The sequence below is a fragment of the Pseudopodoces humilis genome, chromosome 8 (genome assembly GCF_049639895.1).
Source record: "Pseudopodoces humilis isolate 2021_Gansu_Grassland_sample_001 chromosome 8, ASM4963989v1, whole genome shotgun sequence".
Classification (NCBI taxonomy): Eukaryota; Metazoa; Chordata; class Aves; order Passeriformes; family Paridae; genus Pseudopodoces; species Pseudopodoces humilis.
In genome coordinates this window covers 38,073,464-38,099,108 of record NC_142207.1, presented here as the reverse complement: position 1 = coordinate 38,099,108, position 25,645 = coordinate 38,073,464, and the positions used below count along the sequence as shown (strand labels likewise).

The window sequence follows — 25,645 nt, the reverse complement described above, 5'->3', positions numbered from 1 at the left end:
GAAAAGTGCAATAAAAGCTGAATGGCAACTTGCCAAACCCTGTGTTGTTGCGGTTTTTCTCTAGAAAAACTGCACTTTAAAATCCTAACCAATTTAAGCATATACTAAGCAAATCCCTGTTATAAATAAGTATTTTTAGTAACATTTGCAGTTATTGTGGGTTATTCTCAAAGCTAGATGACATAGAATTGTGATGTATTTGTTACATTTTTATAATCTTTATAGTGAATCCATGTTATTGTTATATTGTGTTTAAAAGGTATATATCAAACTTTTAGCTGCTTTTTGTAGTAACAGAATAAGATTAAGTTATGTTTTTATTTAGTATAGAGTAAGTGTTAATAGAATCAAGAAAAGTCAGGTTTTATTATGTTTAGCCTTGAATGTTTTTAAATTAAGTTTTATAACTTAGATATTCTTTTTAGGTTAAGTTTTGTTATTTCCTTTTGTCATAAATAATTATTTTTAGGTTTAAATATTGTTTAATTTAAATTGTTTTATGTTTTATTGGAGACACTTGTCTAAACTGCAAAGTATAGTTATTTTTCTAGAGAAATGAAGATAGCCACAACTGAAACAGCTGTGATAGAACGCTGATGAACACCTGCTTGTGGATAGAAGTGAATGCAGTCTGACACCCTTGACTTCATCGGGAGTTCTACTGTTTGTTGCAATCTCTGCAGTTTTTGTTTGTTATAGCTTTCTTATTTCTCAGTGTTTCCACAATTTTAAGAAGATGTACCATTGCTGAGGATCAGCTGCCATGGGGAAGGCTTCAGATTAAACCAACTGCTGCATGGTTTAATTGGTCTGGTACCTAAGGCTTCTGATCATTTGATTTGTACAAATGCATTTTAACAGTTTGCTGTGTTGTAAGCATCTCATATCTGCTGCTATTGAGAACCTTGTTTTAGAAATGAGTTAAGAGGCATCTTTCCAGTTTAAAGCCAGGCCCTGGCCAAGCCTTGACTTTACCTGGACGGAATGTTTGCCAGCGGATCCAGATGTTTTCTGTACCAAATCAGTATTTGAGTCACTTTTTGACTCAGCAATTTGACCCTATTAATATGACAGCTGGATCAATTTTGAAGTGGGCTTGGAGAATCATTTCCGGAGGTGGTTATCCAATCCTTCACTGATGATTTTTTGTTTCTGTTTGTTTGCAAACTATGGGATGCTGGTGCGGTGTTTTAGTAATTAGTAGTAGTTTTATATTACATATGTTATTAATAATGTTTATGATTTAATTGATTTTTAACTGGTATAGGTTATTATTAATTGTGTATATGGTTTTGTGTGGATGTTGATGTTTATAACAGAAGTAGATCTCATTATTTTTTAAGAAAACGGGGGAGATTGATGCCCTAAAAGCATTTAATTAGTGTAATTCATTAACTTCAAGGGGAGAAGTGTCTGTGTTTTGTTGGCAGGTTCAAAAAGGTCACCTGTCCATCTGGCCAGACTGTGTGCCTCTGAACACATGAGATCCAGTGAACAGAGATGTCATCACACAGCCTTGGTACACCAGACATGGATCAGAAGTGGAGCTGCCAGGACACAGTTGTGTCTGAACACTATACAGACAGTTGCCAACAGAACTTTTATGTTGTTATGATGATGTTGTGTCTCTACCAATTTTTCAGTTATCCTTTGTTTTAAGATTTAGAAGGATCTGAAGAGCAACTTGAACATCAAAGCCCTCAGTCACTGATCAGCTGCCAGCTGACATCACAGGAGCAGTGAACGTTCCAGGACTGAATCGTGTTAGAGAAATTCTGTAGAGGATCTAAGATAAGTGTAGAGACTCCATCTAACTGTATATAAAGCAAATTGTAATTGTGTGTTTACCCTTTCAGCAAATTGCTTTCACGCTTAGACTACATATATACCAGAGCACATGTGTTAAAAGACAATAGTTTAAGATAAAGAGTTTAGCCTGTGTAGTAATTGTTATGTTAGTATAAAGTATAAGTATTCCCCCTTCAAGAGGTAGTGTAAGCATCTTTGAAAGTTCATTTAACGTTACAGTTTTAGCTGTGAGTTTGCAAATATGATGTCATTTACATGGAACCAACTGCTTATGGTAATTGTGTTGTGTATAGTCCTGACCAACTGTCTGCTAACTAACAACCAAAACCGACAGAACATATGGGTCACTCTGGCACATTGAACTGGCCAAAGGTCAATGTGTCTAAGCCTAGCCACCCCTGGAGATCCTTTCGCACCTGTCTCATCCCTGAATGGGATCCTCCAGCATTTAAAGGTTTAATTAGTAATGAGACTCGACTGAATCGATTGGCAATGTTGCAAGAGTGCAATCGCACTGTTGGCTTCACATTAAGACAACTTGAAGCCTGTTGGCAAGCAAAAATTACCAAAGTTCTCAATGTTACCATAGAACCCTCAGAAGAATTAGATTTGTTAAGTTCCACCAATACCTCAGGTGGATGGATAATGTTTGAACCCCCGACAAAAAGTCATTCTAACAAAGTAATGCGGCACTGAGCTGCAGTCAACCCTATAGCTGATCTCGTTACTACCATTGAAAGTAAAGCCTTTATTCGTGGTGCAATCTCACAGAACAATTACCAAAGCGAATACTTAGTTCCATATTCCTAATCTGTGGAGATAGAGCATGGAATTAGATTCCTGCTAATCCACAGAAGACCCTGTTATCTTGGGAAACTTACTTTGTTCCACCCAAGCTTACATCAATTGCTGAATGTAGCTAGCAAAATGAAGAACATCAAACAGTCAAAGCGAAGCCTGAATGAATTAAGGCTTAGCAACTCTAGAAAGGCTTGCTTGTTAGACTAAGAAAGAATTGAACTTAATATCCACAATGTTAAGTGAGCTTTCAGCCGATGTGAGTAGTGTACATCATGCAGTATTATGAAATCGAGCTGCAATTGACTTTTTGCTCTTAGCACAAGGACATGGTTGTGAGGAGTTTGAAGGCATGTGCTGTCTGAATCTTACTGATCATTCAGCTTCCATCCATGAGCAACTACAACAGCTACAGGATGGGTTACATGCCCTGAAAGAAGATAGTGACCCCATTGGAAGTTGGTTCACCAGCTGGGGTATCACTGGATGGTTGAGGTCTCTTGTGCTAGAAGGGGGGCAGACTTTACTTATAATGTTAATGGGGATGACAGTCTAAGTTGTGTGTTATCTTGTCTTCATAAGAGTATGGAAAGAGTCACATCCAAAGCCTGGTTTGTGCAAAAAGAGAAAGGGGGAATTGTTGGTATATTTTATATATTAGTAAAGGTCTGTATGCACAAACCAGCCTTTGAAATAAGTTGTGATATTAAAGGCTAAAGTCCTTGAAACCTTCTTGCAGAAGAGAGAGTAAAGCAAAACAATATCCCTGTGTGTAGGAGAAAAAATGTAAATCTGTGTGTGTTAGCCAATAGTAGCTGGCTCTGCCCACGGACCCTGTAGAACCCTATAAAAGGTGTGCTAAAGATAGAAATAAACGGTGTTCACGATTACTTCTGTGAAGACTGGTGAATAGCTGGCAGTCTCTCAAGACCCATTATTTCCTCCTTCTTGTCCTGTTCCGTTTCCACCCAAACTTTTCTTCACACAATTCCACTGTCTCTTCCCAATACTCTTCTCACACACAATTGCAATTAGTGGGCACCCAATGTGACTTTCCACACACAAACTTCAGACTTTTCACTTTGCACGTGAAGCATATGCCCTGATTGTTTTTAAAGCAAGAATACCAGCGTCTACCCACGGTTAAAACAAATATTAATCATTTCACACTCAAGCACAACACTCCTCATTTACACTAGGGCTTGCTCCACACTGACTCCTGTCACTTCGCTTTTCTCCGGCCGCCTCAGTCGTCTGAGGAACCGCGGATAGAGCTCCACACTCGCTCCGCACCTCTGGTGCATCTCACTCGCTCATTCACACAGCAAACACACTCAGTGACTCAACGTGTCCGGACTTCACATTCACACAAAACAAGGATTCTCTCAACTCACCCCCAGAGTCGCTAGCGGGCTGATCTATCAGCTCAGCGAGAACCCCTCCTTGTCGGCTGCACTATCGGCCAGGATCGATCCCTTTCCCTCTGTCTCTGGCCCCTCCTGGCCGGGTGCTTGCAAGCCCACTGGGACTGTGCCGTACGACAGACATCTCTGCTCGCTTTACCGGCAGCCCTTCCCTTGATATTTAATTCATACCTTTATCCGCAGGCCGGCAGGTTGTTGTCTGTCCCCGCGGTGAGCGAACCTAGGCTCGGGGTCCCTCCCGGGAAAGTCCCGGGAATCTGTTCCTCGGCTGCTCCCGCAGCCAAAGAGAGACCCTCCTGCCTGGCTCACCAAAATGATATGCAGATAGAAGGACTCTATAACTCTCAGAGTAGTTATAAGAGTAGGTATGAATTTATTCAGCACTGAGGCATGGGGGAATATCTCCTCCAAAGGCATGCACACCTTGGAGACTTGTTTCTCCCTTTTTATTCTCTACAAAGTAGGATTACACAGTACGCCTAATACATATTCATTTGCTAACCCTGCCTGTCCTCGCTTAGTACTAAAATTAGTTCCACGCCTATTTGCAGCTGCGCACTGCTCCTTGTTGATAACTCTGGTGGTCTTCTGTGGGTCTTTGGGGCTGAAGTCAGCATTTTTCTTCGGTTGAACTTTTCACCTTGTCTCCTTGTGGATGCTCCCTTCAGTTCTTTTGAGCCCACTCTTTCCATCTCCTCTGGCTTAGGGGTCCAAAAGAATTCAAGGAAGCCCCTCATCCTATGGCGCATTTAGGCGTATCCTGTTTACGTATTCCAGCTCTTTACCTCATCCTATAGTCTTTGTTCTCTTCCTGCTATTATGGGAACAGTCAGCATTTCACACAGGTTTTGTAGCCCTTTCTTTTATGCAAAGCAATTTTATAAATGATTCCTAATTCTTAATTTCTCTGTTTCACCTAACTCTCCTTCACCCTTCCCCTCTATTTACAGATACCGCCTCACTTGCTGCTGCTGCTCCTTTTCAGGGATGAACCTCGCTCCCGCCCCTCGCCCTTCCCACGCTCGGCAGCTGCAGAGCCCCCCGCTGCTGCTCCCTCCAGGCCACTCACCGGCGAGGAGGGGGGCGCTGGCTCAGGGGACAGCGGCAGCGCCGCTCTGTGGCCACAAGGCAGCAGCGCTGCCGCCGAGCTCAGCCCGGGGCTGCGGTGCGCTTCAGGGATCAGGCAGAGAAAGGAGGCAAAAAACAACGTGTGCAATCCCCTTCCAAAAAAGCCTCTAAAAGAAATGCCCAAAAAAACCCCGACCAAAACTAAAAAGCCTCCTTATTTTAAACTATATTTATTTATTTTATATATATATAATATCTATATTTATTATGTAATATTTATTATATCTATTTTAATAATATTTATATTAGTAATTTATATTTATAGTCTATATTTATATATATAACATATATAATAACTAGTATACAGTATAATAATGTGTATACATATATTATTCATAACATATATATCTCTTTTAATATATTTCTATTACTTATATTTTCTGTACAGATGCATATATCTTTATATATTTATTATATATAAAGATATTTAAATTTTTTATAAAAAAACCCTGCCTCTAACCAAATACAAGCAATAACTTTATTTTAACCTATATTTCAATAACTTTTTCTATTTATATTTTTCATATTCATATTTATAATCATATTTATATGTTATATTTTATATTTTTACATATATTATACTAATATGTAATATATGTATTAATAATACATAGTATATAATTTATAGATTATTTATATATTTATAGTTATATTTAATATTTACATGATTATAATTACTTTATACACTTATAATTTTCTATTTATTTTTTATTTATATTTACTTATTTATATTTTAAACCATATCAATTCATTAACCCTACACATCAGAGCCACAGAAATCTAAAGCCTAAAGGGGACACTAGTATGCAGTACACACTAATCCCCCCACACCACATAAAATCAAAAGCTATTTCTATTGCTAATGGAACAAAAAAATCACAACATTTAACCATACTAAAAACAAAAAATAAACCTAAGTATAAATAAATGAAAAAATCCAAGTATAACTAGCCCCAAAATCCCATATGTTTTAAACATAAACTTCTCCAAAATAAATATTTCAAAAACCAAAAAAACCCAAATATACATTTAAAATTAAATAGCTACTAACAAAACACCATAAAAAAATAAATGAAACCAACTCACTAAACTCAAAACTATACAACTGACCTTAAAGATTACTAAAAAAAAACCCCAAAGATCTACCTTTATACTAATTCACAACTCATAACCAATACTCATTAAAATAATTTTTAAAATAACAAAAGATATTAAAAACATTAAAAAATCAATCTAAAGTTCTAAAAAATTAATATCACTAACTGAATGAAGAAAAAAAATTGCCTACAAACACCCACCATATAAATGCTCATGCCCCCAAAAGTAAAACTAATAAAAACCACCAAAATGGAAAAAAGTCTAAACTTATCAACACCTAAACCTAAAAGTGCAACACTGAAGAAGTAGACCATATCCTTTATCATACAGCAACTGCAAACTAAATAAAATTATACAATCCATTATTAAAAACCACCTTCAAACCTGTTATAAATGCAAAGGCAAATTTGGGTTAAATAAAAGAACAATTTATTATAAAACAATTTTTATAAAAAAATAAACAATGAGGAAAAACCACAATAAAATAAACAGCGCAGCGCTGGGTGGACAGGGGTCTATACCCAAAGGTATAGGTGTTCCCAAATCCACGAAGGAGGGTAGACTGTCCGGGGTTTTTATAGGGATTTTGTGTCCTGAGGCCAAATTCCAGGCAGGCACCATTCACCAAGGGTCCTTGATTGTTGGATGAATTGATTTCCTGGCGTTGGAGAATAGAGTCAAATAGACGTCCGGGCAGAGTCTCCTCATATGTAAAGAAGTTCTGAGTGTTCCTTGATTTCATTTTCGGTTTGGGCTCTCAGAGTGAAGTATCCAAGTCCGGTGTGGAGTCGACAGATATCTCGGCTGGGCTTCCACTTATTGTCCGGCCTGATTGCATCTTCAGTCGGGGTTTGCAGGAAGGGGTGCCCAGGTGTGGTGTGGAGTCGATAGCCATCTCGGCCTGGCTCCTTTCTTTGTTTAGCTTAACCGTTCGTGTCCTGCTTTTTCTTTCAGGCTGATGAACGTCGCCTAGGGTCGTTAGCGCCTGAATGGGTAGTTACTGCTGGGTTTGGGGAAATTCTTCGGCCACACTATATTTTATATACTTTTTCCATTGTTACAAATCTAGTTATATACTTATTTATTCTTTCACGAATTTTTATCCAAGGTTACATTTATCACAGTTTTGTTACATTGGCTGCAGTTTGGAATTGGAGGAAGCATTCCCACTTCTCTCTTATACCTGAAGTGGGTAGCTTTAGTTTTTTTTTTTTTCTCATAGGAGTTTTAGACTGCCCGTCCTTAAAACTTGCCCCTGAGTGGTAACACTAGACCTCCCCCTTTAATTCACAAAGATTATACTGAGTGCTGTTAGACAAACAACGTTCCGGAGGACAGTTAATTATTCGTCTGGTATCTGTGGCAGTCCGACACTGCTCACACTTCCCCAGGAGACGCTCCCCCGGAGGTACCTCGGGAATCATTCCCTCGGCCAAGCACACGGCTAGACTCAGGACAGTCAGGATTCCCCACCGGTGTATCCCTCTGCCTTGCCCTTCGCCCGTATAGAAATATACGGCGGGGATTACCATCTTCTCGGCAGCAAGGATATTCTTCAGGGGCCCTTGTAGTCCTAATGGCGTACCTTCTCTTGAAAGCAGCCCACCGAGACGACTTAATCTTGTCTGTCCTGCACGGTACCTTGACTGTCTTTTGGCACTCAATTTCTAAAGTTTCTGCCTTGGAGTCTAGTTTACCTCTAATCCCCTTTTGAAAAAGCAGGTACCACTCAGGAGAGTCAAGTTCTAAAAACCCCGCCCGGGTGACAAGTATTAAGAAACGGCTAGTCAGCTCCTGTTCTTTAGTCAGACAATCGGTACACAATCCCTTAGACTTGTACTCTCCTCAACAGTGGGTTACTCAAATTTGTTTACAATAAGCACATTTAAAATGTATAAATGGAAAACAATCACAGTTTGCATTGATGTAACTTATCTGGTCTGCAGCTCTACGATCTCAGAACAATCATGTACTAATTTTTCTGAATAGAAACTGAGCAGGATTTTTGTGCAGTGGTTTTCAATTCTAAACCGGGTGAGCTGATTAAGATGGCTTCATATTTTAGAAGCCTGGAATCAGTCAGCCACTTCTCTGCTTTTTGCTGCAATATGTTTCTCACGTCGTGGGGAGTGTAAACTACCAGGGGAGGAAAAGTTATTTTCTTCGCTTCTCCCACTAACAGAGCCGCTGCTACAATTGCTTGTAAACACGTAGGCCAACCCCGACTGATTGGATCTAAGATCTTTGAAGCCTATAGGCTTCTTTTTGTCTGTCCATTCCTGAGTCAGGACTCCCTGTGCTGTTTGTCCACTCACATCCACAAACAACTGGAATTCTTTATTCGTATCTGGTAGAGTTAGTACCGGGGCAGTCATAAGAACAGTTTTTAATTTCTGGAAATTAGACTCATCCTGTTCAGTCCACTTCAGCCTGTCAGTGTTTAATCTTTCATACAAAAACTTCACTTTTTCACTGAAACCCTCAATCCACTGCCTGCAATATCCCAAGAGCCCTAGAATTTGTCTAATTTGCCTTTTTGTTTTTGGGGCAGGCAATGCAAGGATGCCTGCTACCCTTTCTGGGTCTAATTCTTTTTTTCCCTTGAGATGTCCAATGTCTGAGGTATTTTATTTCAGGCTCTGTGAATTGCAGCTTGGATTTTGATACTTTCAAACCTTTCTTTCCTAGAAAGTTTAACAAGGCAATCGTGCTTTTCCTCACGCTCTCTTCAGTCGGTCCAGCTATTAGCAAGTCATCTACATACTGCAAAAGCTTTGTCCTGTCCTCAAGAGCAAATTGGGTTAACATTTGTTTTAAAGCTTGTCCGAAAAGGTTCGGAGACTCCACGAACCCCTGGGGGAGGACCGTCCACCTTAGCTGTTGCTTACGGTTTGTATCTGGGTCCTCCCACTGAAATGCAAAATAATCTCTACTCCTTTCATTCAGAGGGCAGGTCTAAAAAGCATCTTTCAAATCAATTACACTATACCACACATCTTCTGGTGAGAGTCTATTTAGTAAAGTATAGGGGTTGGCCACCACCGGGAATCTAGTCCGGGTCCTAGCGTTTACCGCTCGTAGGTCCTGGACCAATCGGAAGCTGCCATCCGTCTTTTTTACAGCCAGGATGGGGGTGTTGTGTTGAGACATGCAAGGTTCTAAAGTACCCCCGTTTAGGAGGTCATCAATTATTTGTTTCAACCCCCTTCTCCCCTCCATCGGGATGGGATATTGTTTAACCCTTATAGGGCCCTCAGAGTTCTCGATTTCTATTTTGATAGGTTTGATATCTAGCTTTCCTACCTCTCCCTTTGAATGTCATACTTCAGGGTTTATTTTCTCCTCATCTTTAGGAGTCAAATATTTTCACCACCAATTCAGAATTTTTAATCATGATATTAATTCTTAAAGCGACAATCATGTCCCTTCCCAACAAATTGTAATCTGCTTCTTCCACTAATAGTAAATTCCTTAAGCAAATTTTATTTTCAGATTCTATTTCCACATCTTTTATTACAGGCACTTCAAAGGGGTCTCCCTTTGCACTGATTACAAAAACTTTTTCTCTGCTAGCCACACATCCGTATGGCAATTTCTGCAGGGTACTTCTCTCTGCCCCAGTATCCACAAGAAAACTTACCTCCTGTCGTTGGGGTCCCACTTTTAATTTTATCAAGGGCTCCTTGGATGTTCCGGTCTCCAAATTAAAGAGCCCCTGACACCCCTAATCTTCCTGAAAAATTTTCTCATCTTTTATTTTTTGTTTACAATTCCGCTGAACGTGTCCTACCTGTTTACAGTAGTAGCACTCAGGGGGCTCTCTCCGTGGGGCCGGGGCTGCCCGGTGAGAACCTCGACTTTTTCCGGGTAGTGTTTTAAACTTACCCTGCATCTGCTCTTGTTTCTGGACCTCTTTCACCGCAGTTACTAAAACCTTAGCTTGCAATTTCTGCTTCTCATCTTCTCTCCTCATGTATACTTTTTGAGCTTCCCTTAGGAGCTCCTGGAGGCTTTTATCTTGCCACCCCTCGATCTTTTCTAATTTTCTCCTAATGTCTTCCCAAGATTTAGCAACGAATTGTGTTTTTAACAGAACCTCCCCCACAGGAGAGTTCGGGTCAGTCCCAGAGTAAATCTGTAAACTTCGCCGTAATCTCTCGATCCATTCAGTGGGTGGTTCCTCTTTCCTTTGACACTCTCTAAAAACTTTGCTAATATTCTGGCCTCTAGGGACCGCTTCTCTTATACCTTGTACAATTATGCTCCTTAAATCCATCATGTTCCGTCTGCCTTCCTCCGTCTGTGCATTCCAGCTCGGGCTTACGCTAGGCCATTTCTGGTTACCTGGCGTCCCCTGTGGATTGCGTCTGTCCCAGTCTCTGATACCGGCTTGTTTAATCATCTCTCTTTCCTCCTGATTAAACAATGATCTCAGGATTGCCATAAGATCGTCAAAGGTATAGATACTACTCTCTAAAAATTCATCTAACCTCTCAGCCACACCAAAAGGGTCATCCAACAACCGCCCCATCTCTTTTTTAAATGCCCTTACATCTCCAGAGTTAAGGGGTACATTCACAAAACCGATCACTCCCGGGGCCGTTGGTACTTCCCTAAGAGGGAACAACCGGTGCCCCTCTTCACTCTCTCCCCATTCATTATCCATCATTCTCGCTCTCAAACGGGTTCTACTTGCGGGAGGGGAGTTGGTGATTGTGGGTTGCCTCCCCGTTATCAATTGTGGGAATTCTGCCGCCACCCGGCTGAAGGGAGGGATCCCCTCCGTTGTATGGGAGGGTCCCGGTTGTGGCGGCTGGACCGGCAGGGACGGATACGGTGATCCCCAGCCTTGTGCAGGAGAAACCTCCGAGGAGGCTGCTGTGGCTACGGTGTTTACAGGCGGGGAAAGGGGAAGGGCTGCCGGCATCGCTGCTGGCCCCGAGTCTCCCGCTTGAGACACACGTATCTCAGTGGGTTGGTCTCGGGGGCCCAAGGGTGCTAAAGGCACCACTTGATCTGCAGAGGAAGGTCCCGCTGGTCCTCGATACGGGGGTGGTAAGTGATCGAGGGGTTCCCAGGACTCAGCTCTAGACTCACGTTTTTCTTTTTGTTTTATTGGGAATAGCCCTACTCTGACGTTTACCCAGAGCTTAGCATATTCCCTCTCCTCAGGATCTGAGGGGACTTTGTTCTCCACATAGGAGAATAACTTATTACACGTCTATTTTTCAAATGTGCCTAACACTGGCCAAGTGAGATGACTTCTCAACTCCTGTCCTCTCCAAACCTCCATACAATAATGTATCAATTTTTCCTTTGATTTCCCCTTCCTCTGGGGACAATCTTCCCAGTGTTTTAGCATCCACCCCAAGGGACTTTCTAGCGGGATGTCTGGTGATTCCTCCCCCTAATTGGAGGAATTTTTCCCTGTGCTTCTTCTTTGAAGCTTACTCTTTTTCTGCCCCATACTTTGCAAATATATTTTCTTACCTTTCTTCGACTTCTCCGTGAGTCGATATCTGTTTCTGCGTTGTGTACTTAGGAATCAAAATTTGCCGATACTCACCTTTCAGCGAGCTGAGCTGAGGTCTCTTGTAATCGGTACTTTTGATCCTCTTCTGGACCTCTACCTGGGTCCGTTTACTAAAAGGGTTTACCAGTTCCCGAGCTCGACAGGACGTATCCTTCCCCTTTTAGTTCCTTGCGATCAGTCCCCCGAGACACCCTTTGGCTTCAGGTTTTTACGAGTGTGTGTCGAGAGAAAAAAAGCTTTCACTCTGTATCGCTTCCTTCGCGGCCGGCCAATTCCCTCGCGGGAGGATGGAAACGCGGCCTTGAAGTCCGCACTCGCCTCGTGATCAGATCACGTCTCACACACTCGCCCGATCGCCCACTCAACCAGCAGTACTTACAGCTATTTTCCTGTGTGGGTGTCTTTGTGCACAATAGACGTTTTACGAGCAAAACAAGCCGCGGCTTCCCGAAGGCTCCGTGCCTTCCCGAGCTCTCCGATCCGGATCCTTTTCCTTTTTATTGTGGTTTTTATCTCAGCCTAAATTTGGTTCGGACGTCGGAACGAGCTACGGGGGCTCTCAACTCACCAGGCTGCCAAAATCAGCGGGGGTACCCGTCCTGGGCAGTGAGATTCCCCGCAGTTTCTCCGATCCGAGTCACAGCACCAATCTGTTATAAATGCAAAGGCAAATTTGGGTTAAATAAAAGAACAATTTATTATAAAACAATTTTTATAAAAAAATAAACAATGAGGAAAAACCACAATAAAACAAACAGCGCAGCGCTGGGTGGACAGGGGTCTATACCCAAAGGTATAGGTGTTCCCAAATCCACGAAGGAGGGTAGACTGTCCGGGGTTTTTATAGGGATTTTGTGTCCTGAGGCCAAATTCCAGGCAGGCACCATTCACCAAGGGTCCTTGATTGTTGGATGAATTGATTTCCTGGCGTTGGAGAATAGAGTCAAATAGACGTCCGGGCAGAGTCTCCTCATATGTAAAGAAGTTCTGAGTGTTCCTTGATTTCATTTTCGGTTTTGGGCTCTCAGAGTGAAGTATCCAAGTCCGGTGTGGAGTCGACAGATATCTCGGCTGGGCTTCCACTTATTGTCCGGCCTGTTTGCATCTTCAGTCGGGGTTTGCAGGAAGGGGTGCCCAGGTGCGGTGTGGAGTCGATGGCCATCTCGGCCTGGCTCCTTTCTTTGTTTAGCTTAACTGTTCGTGTCCTGCTTTTTCTTTCAGGCTGATGAACGTCGCCTAGGGTCGTTAGCGCCTGAATGGGTAGTTACTGCTGGGTTTGGGGAAATTCTTCGGCCACACTATATTTTATATACTTTTTACATTGTTACAAATCTAGTTATATACTTATTTATTCTTTCACGAATTTTTATCCAAGGTTACATTTATCACAAACCTAAATAATAAAATAAGCTAAATAATAATTAAAAACCTTCAAAAATTAAAAACTGCATCTAACAAAAGCCATCTAAATAAATTAACATGCCAGACTCCAGCAGCCAAGCTGGCTGGCCCTAGCCAATCTGAAGCTCTGTATACAAGAAACAAAAATAAAATCCCAATAATACAGATTAAAAGTCTATTAAAAAAAGAGATTTCATTTCATTCTACCTCAAATACAAACAAGCCTCTCCATGATGTTATCTTGACTCAAAAAACCAATTACACATAGGAAATCATGCCAAAAAATAAAACAGCATGTTCTATACTGTTAGAGAAGATGAAACAGGGAAACCTTATAAATATGATTGTTTAGCAAAAGATTCTGAAAAATATGAAACCTATAATCAAAACAGAAATGAAAACTAGCTTTGACCTATAGGATACTGAGCGCTAGTCACTATATAACCAAAGAACAGCCTAGCCAGCTGAAGGAGAATCCCTGTTGATTGAACAATACCCTTCTGCTGACAGTGAATCCAAAGGTCGAAGCAGCAAGAGAAGAATTTAAAGAATAGCTTTTAGAGTTTAAAATGTAACACTTTATGTAGTGTACTAGTTCGTATAGGCTGTATGTAAATTCTATAGAATGTGTGTCACGTACTGGTTAGTTACTGGGAATGAGAAGATTCACCATAGAAAAAGATGTAATGTATTGTAACAAGAACTTCGCTCTCTTAATCTTTCTTAATTTCCCCCCTTGCCCTTCTCTCTCTACCCCCATAATTACCTACCGCTCTCATGCTCTTGACCTCCTCTTTCCACTCTCTCTCTCCCCCTTTGAGCACATTTACACTCTGGCTGGCAGCGTAAACGGATCTCTTCCACCACATAATAAACTGCTTATCCCAAGAGCAGCCTGGCTCAGAGAAGTCTCCCCCATGAGCCCATTATACTCCTACACTATACATGCATCTACAGACAGCCAGGAGCGAGGTTCATCCCTGAGAACTAGTACACCAATATCCTCAGACATTCCAACTTCCATGGAGACTTTGCAGGAACCTCCCATTCCGTTCCCCAGTACAGCAGCAAGACAAAGTCCTCTCCCAGCCTGTCTTCATCAAATCGTGCACCAAGTTTAAACGAGCCTCGAGCTCCCAGGGGCACCATCTGCCCAAAAAGCCCAAGCCTCCACCCACAAGATGCGGGAGAAAGGCTCAGGCAGCTCAGCCGACTGTTCTGCCCCGATGCTTCTGTGTTTCCCTCCATTTCTCTCGGGTGGGAGCTGGAGGAGGCGGCAGAGGAGCAAGAAGCCCAGCCCACTTGGCTTCTTGTGTGTGTGTCAGTGAGACAGGGCTGGGACAGATTTGTGCTGGAGCTGCTGCCCTTTGGAGCCATTTCAGAGGTATGATCCTAAAACATTTTGGAGGCTATTTCCCAAATTCTGTTTGGAGCTGGATCTCACTGGAAAGCCCAGTCCAGCAGCCTGATACCTCAGCTGGAGGGACTCTCAATAGTGATGAAGGGGCACTGCAGGACCCACCCAGCAGCAAGGGGACACTTGAAACCCTCGCCTGAAACTTCGCTGCAATTGGGATCACCAGCACCAGGAGCTGCACGTTACTCCCTGATGCGCTGAGGTCTGAGCAGCACGGCTGACTTAGAGATGAATCCTGGACACGGTATGACTGACACCATCAGTACTATTCAGCTAAAAATAGATGACAAAAGACAAATGTAATGAAATTACAGGGGTCTCACAGAAGAAGGGAAGGAGGAAAGAATACACCTGGTGAGCTCGAAAGCAGAAATACTGTATCAGTTTGCACCAACATCTTGATTTTTACACTTAGGCTTTTTCTTCGCATTTGATTTCATCCACAACAGTTCTCTAAGAAATAATGTTATTAAATGTCTGTTTCTATTGGTACACTGTGAGAATCTGGTGTTGTGGTACGTGTGGTTCTGGCCCCACTTGTGGAGATGTAAAATGAGCCCTTGAACTCCTCTGGACCCATAATGGGCAATGAGTGTCAGACGCTCCCTGTGGATAAAATGCTGTTCTGTAGATCTGCAGTGGTGCTGAGTTTTGCAACCACTTTGAAGAGTTTGATGAACTCCTGGGTACAGGGCTGTGGTGGTGGTGCTGCCATCTTGCATGTCTTTCCTTTGTGGACACAAAGCAGTGGAGAAGCAAGGCCCTGAAGCAACCAGGACCCTCTCCTGAGAGGGCCACCAGCTCTGCCCCCATTCCAGCAGCAGTGCTGAACACACCCACCCTCCTCTCCCAGCCCTGGCCAGTGCTGCAGCAGGCAGAGCAGGGAGCTGCCTTGGGAAAATGGAATCTTGGCCCTGCTCCACCAGGTACCAACCTCTTTCTCCGCTAGGCAATGTGCCTTCACATGAAAGGTGAGTCCCCAAAGGATGGGCCTTGCAGGCTCTTGCCTTGGAGTGGGAGCAGCACCACCCCCACCTCCACACCCACACCCCCCTCTTTTATTTTGGTGGCAGCTTGGTTCCTCCCTAGCTAGAGACTGGTGCTCCCAGCACGAGCACTCCTGGTGACATGGCCAGGTCCCCCAACCCTGGAGTTAAAAAATGACCACAGACCCACAGAGAGAACCATGGACAGGTAAGAAAGATATGCTCCAGCAGGTGAGGCTGGTTTCAACAGCCACATCCTGGGCATTGCTTTGCTGCCTCCCATCATCCAGCTCTGCAGCCAAGAGGCCCCTGTGGGCTGTAGCAACCCACTTGGTGCACGTGGGACTGTAGATGTTAAATGCAAAAGATCAGGCAGGTAGCATAGTATCTGTGTGAAACTAAGTCACATAACTTTCCCACATTGGCCCAAGAAAGCGTGGCCTGAGAAACCTTTGCTGGTGCTGTTTGCCTCCTCGTTGCTTACTTGCAAGAAACAGTCGAGGGGCACTGTTCCTAACTGTCCAATGACGGTGATGTGTTGGTTTGATGGCCAATGAAAGTTTACCCCATCGGACCCTTTCGGAACTGTCTATAAAAAAGGATCTTGAAGAATAAAACACGCTCTCTTTTGCAAATAAGCTTTAGAGTCTGTGTTGTCACCATCACCATTGCTAATAAAGTGCGACATGGGACCACTCAATGAAGGCAACCAGAGCAGGACATACTGGGGACCCAGGTGCAGCAGCCACATAGAAATGCTGTGAGGTCCAGAGACACTGGAGTGTACAGCTACCCCATGTCACACCCATGTTGGAAGGGGAGCAGGAGCTGAGAGTACAGGACTGGGTCATACTTTGTTCCAAGGCAAATAATTCCCCATCATTTTTCCTTATTATTTTGAACTCTAACAGTGTTGAAACCTTTGTGTTTCTCTGTGCTTAATATACAATTTTCCAGTGAGTAGGCTGCTCACAGTTTTTCTCTGTTTCACCACAGAATCGGTTGTAAGTTGTTTTTGGATCAAATCCCAAGATCTCCCGTTCCTCATGGATTCGAAAGGAAAATGTTGAAACAGAGGTGCCTATAAAATACCTGTGAAAAAAAAATCAAAAAGGGTTTGGGGGGGCAAGTTTTTAAAATGCAAGCAATTAGATTTCAGTCCAATAAACTTCACTGTTCAGTGAAATGATACGATAATGAAATCATCATATACACACACAATATAACCATTATACATCTACTAGACATATCTCAATTATATAATTGATTATGTAAGAGATAATATATATAATATATAACCAATTATATAATGTCTCACACAATTTGTAAACAACCATGGGCCAAAAATCATACTCAGTTTTGTGACAGTGACATTAAGCTTTGGCTGAAATTAAAGTCAGATTTGCTACCTTGCATGTGCACAAATCCACTGGTCAATCACAGCCAAGCCCCCATCCTTATAGAGTTCCAGCTCCTCCAGAGAGGCTTCAAACCTCACCATCTCGGGCAGCAGTTTCTTGAGCAGTTCAATCTCTTAAAAAAGGAAGCATACAAATTTATCTCTACGTTATGAAGAGCAACTCGCTCCTGCCACTCAATGTGTTTGTTTAAGGGAACCCTGGGTGAACAGTTACAGAGCATGTGACACCAAAATCTACCAACAAATTTTAGAATGCAGCTACTAAAATTTATAGTATTGCAGCCAGGGAGGGGAGCCAGTGGCAATTGCTGCACTCATTGTCAAAAGTTACCAATCCTGAAATGACTGCGATCCGCCTACCTTCCTCAACAGCATCAGTGGCTACAAAAACTTTTTCAAGTTTAAGCCTCTCCAATAGGCTGTGGATTTTCTTTACTGCTCCTTGCAGGGAAGGCACGTCTTCTCTGTGACCCCAAATGAAGTCTCTCCTTCTGAGGTGAACCCCAAGGTATGGGCCACCTAGAGCTGTGCCAGTCTTAACCTATGAGGGAAAGATCAAAAGTCTTAAAGGACTTGGGAGGATCACTGTTCACACTGAAAAGCCAGAATGCATGGATAAGGCACAGAATGACTCCAGTTGCAGACAGAAATTTTTAAGTACGGTCTGGAAGTAACTTGGGACACTTGTTGCAACATTTAGATCTTGGGTGGCCTCCACCATGCAAGATAAACTGGAGTGCCAAATCTTCCTAAGCACAAATTTCTCTCCTTGACCAAATCAATCCTCAACTAGCAGTAGGCAGCTGAACTTTACATCCACACGTGGTGCTGAATACAAGAAGAAATTCAAGTTTCCCTCACTGAAATGAGGACAACAAAGATCTGGCCATCAGAACCAGTCAGGCACACCTCGGCAGACTCTGTTAGCTCATGTCACGCAGGGAGAAGGTCCATGAGGAACACACGTGTCCACCTCAACACGAGCAAAAGAGTCACTCACATGTACCTTCCAACATGCCCTGCAGCACACAGCCAGGAGTACACAAATGAAGTATTTGTTATGGGGAATAAATACACTGTTAAGGACTTTACCTTCATCTGTGTCCAGTCCTCCTTGTACTGAGTCCTGTCTACCTCGTCGGTGGATTGAAGGTATTTCTTCCTAAACTCATCTCCTACTATGCGGAGGTGTTTAGCAAACACCATGCTCCGACGGGTCTGTCGGAATAGGAGCAGAGTCAGAGTCAGAAAAAGGAGCTAAAAATGAGTTGGTGCAGACAGTTTCACACACACAGCAGTTCCAGGATGCAGTTACTTCTGGTACATCTATGCAGTACTCTAAGCAATGATTTCTAAACATTTATCCAAGCTTAAACAGCTTATTCCTAATTATCACCACCTTTATAACCAGCATACTCACCTGTCCCTGCAATACACAGGTATAAGGAGGACACTGCAGTTATTTACACAACAGAACATATAATATACCAAATTAAATACCCTAGCAATATACCTTACTTTTGGAAACAAACACTGGGCAAACACTTCAGCATGCAAAACACCTGTAAGAATAAAACCTGCTTTAAATATATTAGGCATCTAGCCACAGACATGCCTGAAATGAAATTCAGTGGAAAAGTGACAAAAAAGGAATTACTTCCTTAACCTGTCAATAATAAGCTCTAAGATTCCGTGATAAAGCTGCCAGTGCACACAGCCACAAGCGGCCTTTTTACTAACAGGCAAAAAAACAAAGGAAATCCAAATTTCTCCCTCTTTGTCTGCAAAGAAATAGAGAAAGGAGAGATGCTTCTCAGAGGAGCATGGAAAAAAGAGAAGAGGCCCTGGGCCTAAGCTGCAGTGAGTAAATTTCTGATTGGACATCAGACAAAACCACTGCGGCCACGTTTAAAGTGCCACTGCTAGGAAATGTGTGTTATGGGGCCATGTGGATTTCATGTCTGCTTTTACAGGACAAGTCGTACTCAAACATGGTACCTGAGCTGTATTTCTTTCTTTGAGAGGTCACTCTCAATGAACAATTCATAGCTAGTAAACTACTGTTTGGTCCACTTCTGAAAACATCCCATGTCCCAAGTGAAGAGCCAGATGCTTCTAAGACTGAGGTCTGTGTAATTTGTTTTTTAATATCATGGGAATCAGTTTCTCTTAGGAATTTTAACTATATCAACCACTCCATACCATGTTCCATTCTCCTGTGTATGGACCTTAACATTTCCTTAAAACTTTTATGACAGAAATTATTTTACCACAGACCTTTGCCTGAAACCCATGGGAATTTCGCCTTTAAAGCAAATGGGGAGGGATTTGGGACAATAACGAGCACTTCACAGGATTCTTTTGAAAAGACTAATCTTGAGGTTGACTACATAAGAAACTTCTGCCTTCTGTTTGTAGAGGTGTTGTATAGGGGAGGTCCTTTTAATCACCACGCCCTGCAGCACTGGGCCTTTAGGCACAAGACAGCAGGACAAATTCCTGTGTCACACTAATCCACAGCAGCCTGAAAACCATGCTAGTACACATTGCTGAAACAGAAGACAAAAGTTACTTACAAGACAAAAATCCCAAGGCAAAACTGAAGCACACATTGGTTACTAATTTTTTTAGCAGAGCCAAGTAAAGTCTTGAGAAGCTATCTGTAAAATACTCACATTCCAATAATCTTTCCCTCCGTAGTGGTCATGAAGAAGGTTTTCAGCTCTGTCTAACATCACTGACCTATTGAAAATTGTAAAACTGAGTGCAGTTCCCTTAGGAATAGAATTGACATTATGATGTTTCTTTATACATTTGCTAGAATAAAGTGCAGACTATGATCTGTTTGCAAAGGGTGAGTGGGGAATGAGGGACAGGCTCCTGTGAGGCACATTCTAGCTCTCTACAAGGCAAATTGTGACCCACAGTCTGCTAGGGAGAGAAGGGAACCATGCCACTCCCTGTGCCTGCTCTCTTCCTGAATAAATGGTATCCTGACTATGAAAGTTAAACATGAACAAGCATGAATCACCCCTCACGGTCCTTGCAAGAGTTGCTTCAGGAGAAATAAGATTTCTGACAGGGAGAGTGATCCAAAGGGAAGAAGTGACTTGGGTGATGCTCAGCCTCAGAGCACATGACAGCCTCTGGGAGGAAGCAGATCATGGACACAAACCCATAGAAAGTGTTTTCTACATGTAGAATAAAATGTCATACAGTAAAACAACAGAGAAGAACACAGAGACATTACCAAAATGTGTGGTATTAGACAGTAGCTTGTGTTTCTCATAGATAAACATGGTTCAGGATTGCGTACTGGAAACGTAACTGCACTATCCAAGTTCTAAGAAGCAGACGAGATTTTGAGATTTTCAAGTATCCCAGAACATAAGAGATGTAGATTTAGTTTGTGAGCACACTGATGATAAGCCAACACACAGAGAAATGCTTCTGCTCAAAAGGATCAAGGTCATTATCTGCACCTCCTACAAAAAAGAGAGGAAGCAAATAACCAATCAACTTTGGATTATCTCTGCTGATAATCAGCTGGACACCTGCATGGAAGGCTTTAAATTACCTGGAAAAAAGACCAGACTGTGCTGGTGAAGAAGCAGCACTGCATCTAACAGGAAGATTGGAGGGGAATGAGGTTACTAATCCAAATGCAGTGAGAAGTTTCCTTGAAGTGACCACACTTGAAGGGTAAAAACCCAGTCCTAAGACCACACAACTGGCTGTCCAGCCAGAAGGGCAATATGAGAGATCAGAACTCTCAGACCAATCAGAGTAGTTTGAAGACACTGGCTCACACGAAGATAAGGGACACCTCACTGGCATTGCCTAACAACATTTCCTGACAGCCTTCATTAAAGGCTTTTAAGAAAACTTGGCACAGAAAGGTTCTTGCATAGTTAAAAAAAAAACCCCAAAAAACAACAACAAAAAAAAAAGTTTAGAGACAAGGATGAATGTATGGTTCTCATTGCAGAAGTTCACACGTGGAAGGTCTCTTTACCGTATTTCTAAACAACCTACAGAAGGGCATGAAATCAGATGACACAGCTTAATTATTTTCAATTCCTCAGAGCAGCTAAGGCCAACTATGAAGAATTAAGGAAGTCTCATCACCAGCCAATGAAGTGGCAGATGAAATCTAACATAGGAGTGAGTGTAGTAAAAAAAACAAACCCAAACCTGGCTTCATCTAATAACTAAAGGTCTTGATGGTCAGGAATGAGGACAGTTTGATGCAAACATTGAGACAACACTCAGAGGTCAACATAAGGAACCTGTGTCTCAAGAATTAGAAGAGAAAGAAGAGAGCACTTGACAGAGCATGTCACTTGTACTGCAATGTAACAGGTTTACCCACACTTAGCCTGCAGGATCCTGCTGAACTGCAAAGGTTCAGAGATTGGCAGTAGTGAGAGCCAAATGTATGGAATGGCTTTTATATGGAGAACAACTAAAGGAGCCAGGGCTCTTCCCACTGCAGAGGAGACTACTGAGGGGGAATATGCCAGAGATGTAAAATTACATGTGGTGTGGAGTAGAATATGGAATACTGATGGTTAAGTATCTTTTCCACTGCATGATCTAAGGGATATTTGATGCTGCCTTGGAGGTAGGAGTCACAAAAGCTGCCTGAGAGGGAATATAAAGGAGGTCAAGGCTATCTACTCTTAGGTTTTAGCACTGCGTTCTTTACCTTAACTTATAGTTAAGTGTTTCTTACAGTGTAAATCCCTTTTGTAATGATTTTAACGGAGTACAATAATTCACTGATGAAGTATCTCAATAAGCCTTTAAATTCCCCCTACTCCTCCCACCCAGCAATGGGGTTTATCAACAATAATACAACAAAAGTAACAATAACAATAAATAAAAATAAGTAGTTATACAAGGCAACTCACTGTGCTGAAGTGTTCTTCAGAAGGATAGGAGCCACAATAGAGGCAGATCCTTGGACAGACAAGCAAGAGGCGTTTAGGCCTCGTGTTTCCTCATAACCCCAGAACCAGCCCCTAAAGGGGAACACAAAGGATCAGCTCACAGGCTTGTATTTTAAGTCAATGCCATATATAGAACAAAACATCCCAAACAAACTACATATAATACAAACAAACCAGCCACCTCCTTTATGCTGCTTTTCTGTGGAGCAACAACTTTACAGAAGTAGATCTTCTCATACCAATAAAACATTTTATTATTGATGGGCTTTTTAAAAACAGAGTGAACCCCAGATATTCACAGCAAATATCTCTCTGAATACAACTGAAAAGACCAAAAGGACTGCTCCATGTTACCTGTAGTAGCCATGCTTGTCTCTGGAGTACATCAGCTGATCAATGCATGGCCTTTCATCTATTTTTTCTTCCCATGTTCCTTCTTTCCATCCTTCTGCGTAGCCTTGGAGCACATAAATCTGTTCAATAAACGGCCCACCTGACTCTGAGCAGAAGGCAAAGCAAAGGACTTGTAAGCATAAAAACCTACATTGCAAAGGTATGCACAGGCATCAGTGGCAGTTAAAAATCTGCTAGAAACGCTAGTATTACACTACTCTCTGTTCCCTGTTTTCCCTATAAAAAAGGGAAGAAAGTTCTGTGTGAGACAGAAAAGCTAAAAGGGTCACAGGCAATGTGATCACCTGCTATTCCACCCAGCTCTGTATGATTTAATGTGCCAAACACAAGGGAATCACTGAGAGCTGGGTAAAACACACCACAAAGCACACAGGTTTTCAGTGCTGTAAGCAGCTGCCACAGGAGGAGTGCCTCCAAGAAAAATGCCAAGTACAAGCCCATCTTCCCCTAAATTTTAGGGTCTCTACATGCATTTTCCTGGAAGGCAGGGAACAGCTTTCCCTTCAGACCTCTTTATAGAGGTGTGACATTTGGTGGCCTTTTTTTCCTTTGCTGAACAAGCCTGTGACACTGCTGCAGATTTGAACATTTGGCAAGTAGTTCAACATGGCATTAAATCCAAAAGGAACCTATTTCACTTTCTTATGGAAAGCCTTTCTCTTAGACAGAAAAAGCAAGGGGTATTTCAAGTATGTGCAGCATCGACGATAACAAAGTAAGTTCAAAGAAGAATCCACTTTACAACTTTTACTGTCCAGCCCCCACATCCAGAAAAAAGTGGCCTGTCTGTAATTCAACAACCCGCCTCTCTCCCTGTGGTCTTGTCATTATGGTCAAAACCACAGAGAAATACCACGGGGGAATTTAATCACAGGCATTAATTGTCTTCAGAAGTCCCCAAAGTCGAGGGGACAGCAGTGCTACATCAATCAAGCTGCCAAGTAATTGGGTTATTCCATCCTAGTGGTTGGGTAGCTCAGCAAAACTCCTTCCCATCCCTCCTCCTCTTGCCACTAAGATTTTTTTTTTCCACATAAAAGGATAAAAACCCCTATAATGACAAACCTGTTAAGAAACCATATCAAATATTTGTTAATCATAGATTGCATGATCCTATACCACACCTGCAAGGAATTGCTCATATTCAATGACAGGAATGTTCCTGTTGAGGCTTGGGATATCAAAGAATTCAGACCAAGGGATCCGGACCTGGAGGATGTCAGGGCTCTGCCAGTGATAAAGACGGCCCCAGGGAGGCATAACCAACACCCAGTTTTCGCTTTTCCGCAGGGTCTTCAGAAGGGAAGCAATGCGAACATAGACATCTCTGCGAAGGTTGAACCCTTCAGGGGGGTTTACATCATACAAAAGATATCTGGGGAGAACAAAGGAATACTGTTATTTTTTTACCCTACAATCTTGCGATAAAACTGCTGGGAAGGAAGCTGGTTCTCTTTTTGAGTTTGTGGTACCTGGAAGGGGAAGAAGTATGGGAAGTAGGAGCAGCGTGTGCTGCAGGGCTGGAAGGGCCACTAGGGTCTCCTGGCGAGGTGCACATGCCAGGAGCCTTTTTTACAGCGGGTCAAAGAGCAAAGAGTCTTGCTCATCCTGAGGGTAACATGGGGAGTGTGGTGAAAATAGTGAAACCACTGGCATGTCAACCAGGCTAACTCTTGTAAGCTGGACACAAAGGCAGAAGGACAAGCTCTGGAAAAGAATGGAAAAGGGAAAAGAATGCAGCTGGGAGCTGGATGATCCTGTGGGGTCCCTTCCAACTCACGATATTCTACAGACGATATTCTACAGATGATAGCCCTCGGACAGCTGCGATGACACCCTCCAAAAAACGACACAAAAAAGCACGAGCAGGCGAAGGAGGCTCCTTACCAGCTGATGGCCAAGACACGGAGGGTCGCCTGTGCAAGGGGACACCGCACGGCGCTGGGAGACCCCAGCAGGGCAGGACCGCTCCGAGGCCGGGCGCGGCGGGTCCGCTGCTGCTCACCTGGTGCGCGGGGCGGCGGCGGCGGCGGGCAGCGAGGAGGCGGCGTGGCCGGCGAAGAGGGCAGGGGGCGGCGGCTCGGAGGCGGCGGCGGGCGGTGGCGGGAGAGCGAGAGCGGCAAGACCGAGCAGCAGCAGCGGCAGCGCCGGGGAGCAGCGACCGCCGATCCCCTGCGCCGCCATCCCCCCCACGCCACTTCCGGGGCGGCGCCGGCAGAGCCCCAACCCCTCTCGGTCTCTCAGTAGAGGCCGGCGGTAAGGGGCCGCAGCCGGGAGCCTGTGAGGCGGTTCAGCTCCTCCAAGATTTGCGCTTCCTTCCGGTACATCTACGGGAGCAGCGGCGGTCACCACCGGGCGAGGTCCGGGTCCCATCACCGGGGCCTCTGGTCCAACCCATGCCGGACCCCGCACACCCTCCCCGGCCCCAGGGCATCCCGCACCTGCTCCCACTCGGGTTTCGTGTTGTGTCGGTAGCCGAGCAAGTGGCACAATCCGTGGGCTGCCGTCACCTGCGCGGGGGACAAGAGCAAAACACACGTCTTACCGACTGAATCCCGTGCCTGCCCCGCCGCCCGCCACGCCTGAGCGGGGCTCACCGTCAGGACATCGTCAAAATCCTCCCCGGTTTTGCGGCACTGCAGGTAGATGTATTCCACCCCTATGAATATGTCCCCCAGGTCGTACTCCTCGCGGCAGCGCGGCTGCGGCAGCTCCCCCGCCGCCACTTGGTGGAACGGGAAAGAGAGGACGTCGGTGGGCTCCGGGCAGTGTCGGTAGGCGGCGTTCAGACGCTGCATCAACGCGTTGCCAGCGCAGACCAGCCCCACGTCAAAGCGGGAGGCGCCCAGAGCGGCGCGCAGGGCGCAGACGGCGCGGCGGAGTAGAGCTCGGCGCACGGGCACGGCGCGCTGCGCGTTCCGCAGAGCCAAGCTCATGGCAGCGGCGCCCCCACGCACCCGACCCCCCTCCACCCCTCCACAACGAGAGTCCGCCCCCGAGGCCCCACACACCACAGCCCCACCAATCGAGACCCCCTCCCCCGCCCTGCCCGAGGAGACCACGGCTCTACACTTCTGTCCATCCGTTAATGTGCCCACCCACCAACTGAAGCTCCGCCCATTGAGAACGCGCGTATAACCACGCCCACAACGCCGCTCCCACCCGTCTCACTGCCCCCTACTGTCCTGCTGCCGCCGTAGCCCCGCCCACTTTTGCACTGGACGCCGCCCCATGGCGAGGGCCTCCCCCCACCGCGCATGCGGGG

At 44.0% G+C, this 25,645-nt stretch overlaps 2 protein-coding genes across 3 annotated transcripts; both read right to left on the bottom strand.

Annotated features, from left to right (window-relative positions):
• Nucleotides 1–13,121: 13,121 nt before the first annotated feature.
• POFUT2 (protein O-fucosyltransferase 2) lies at nt 13,122–24,564 on the bottom strand. 2 transcript variants are annotated; one of them, XM_005534104.3, is made up of 9 exons: nt 24,386–24,564; nt 23,505–23,755; nt 22,321–22,465; nt 21,928–22,038; nt 19,690–19,756; nt 18,107–18,232; nt 17,375–17,555; nt 17,004–17,127; nt 13,122–16,686 (listed from the first exon to the last, which is right to left on the bottom strand). In XM_005534104.3, exons 1-9 carry the CDS (start codon nt 24,562–24,564, stop codon nt 16,533–16,535), a joined length of 1,338 nt encoding a protein of 445 aa, XP_005534161.2. In that variant the 3' UTR covers nt 13,122–16,532. The 2 variants fall into 2 exon arrangements, with proteins under 2 accessions (XP_005534161.2, XP_014118053.2); XM_014262578.2 differs by lacking the exon at nt 24,386–24,564 and adding an exon at nt 23,853–24,122.
• A 5-nt stretch (nt 24,565–24,569) lies between these two features.
• YBEY (ybeY metalloendoribonuclease) lies at nt 24,570–25,587 on the bottom strand. The gene is made up of 3 exons (XM_005534102.3): nt 24,978–25,587; nt 24,822–24,890; nt 24,570–24,707 (listed from the first exon to the last, which is right to left on the bottom strand). Exons 1-3 carry the CDS (start codon nt 25,314–25,316, stop codon nt 24,621–24,623), a joined length of 495 nt encoding a protein of 164 aa, XP_005534159.2. The 5' UTR covers nt 25,317–25,587; the 3' UTR covers nt 24,570–24,620.
• Nucleotides 25,588–25,645: the final 58 nt, after the last annotated feature.

Bases quoted from the DNA above. Each gene is read 5' to 3' on its own strand.
- YBEY (XM_005534102.3), bottom strand. From the start codon at position 25,316: ATGAGCTTGGCTCTGCGGAACGCGCAGCGCGCCGTGCCCGTGCGCCGA. The intron at 24,891-24,977 runs GTGAGCCCCGCT...TCCCCCGCGCAG, and splicing joins ATTTTGACGATGTCCTGACG to GTGACGGCAGCCCACGGATT. The intron at 24,708-24,821 runs GTGCGGGATGCC...CTGCTCCCGTAG, and splicing joins CGAAACCCGAGTGGGAGCAG to ATGTACCGGAAGGAAGCGCA.
- POFUT2 (XM_005534104.3), bottom strand. From the start codon at position 24,564: ATGGCGGCGCAGGGGATCGGCGGTCGCTGCTCCCCGGCGCTGCCGCTG. The intron at 22,466-23,504 runs GTGTGGTATAGG...CCTTCTGCTCAG, and splicing joins ATATGAGCAATTCCTTGCAG to AGTCAGGTGGGCCGTTTATT. The intron at 17,556-18,106 runs GTAAAGTCCTTA...TTTCCCTCATAG, and splicing joins AGGACTGGACACAGATGAAG to GTTAAGACTGGCACAGCTCT.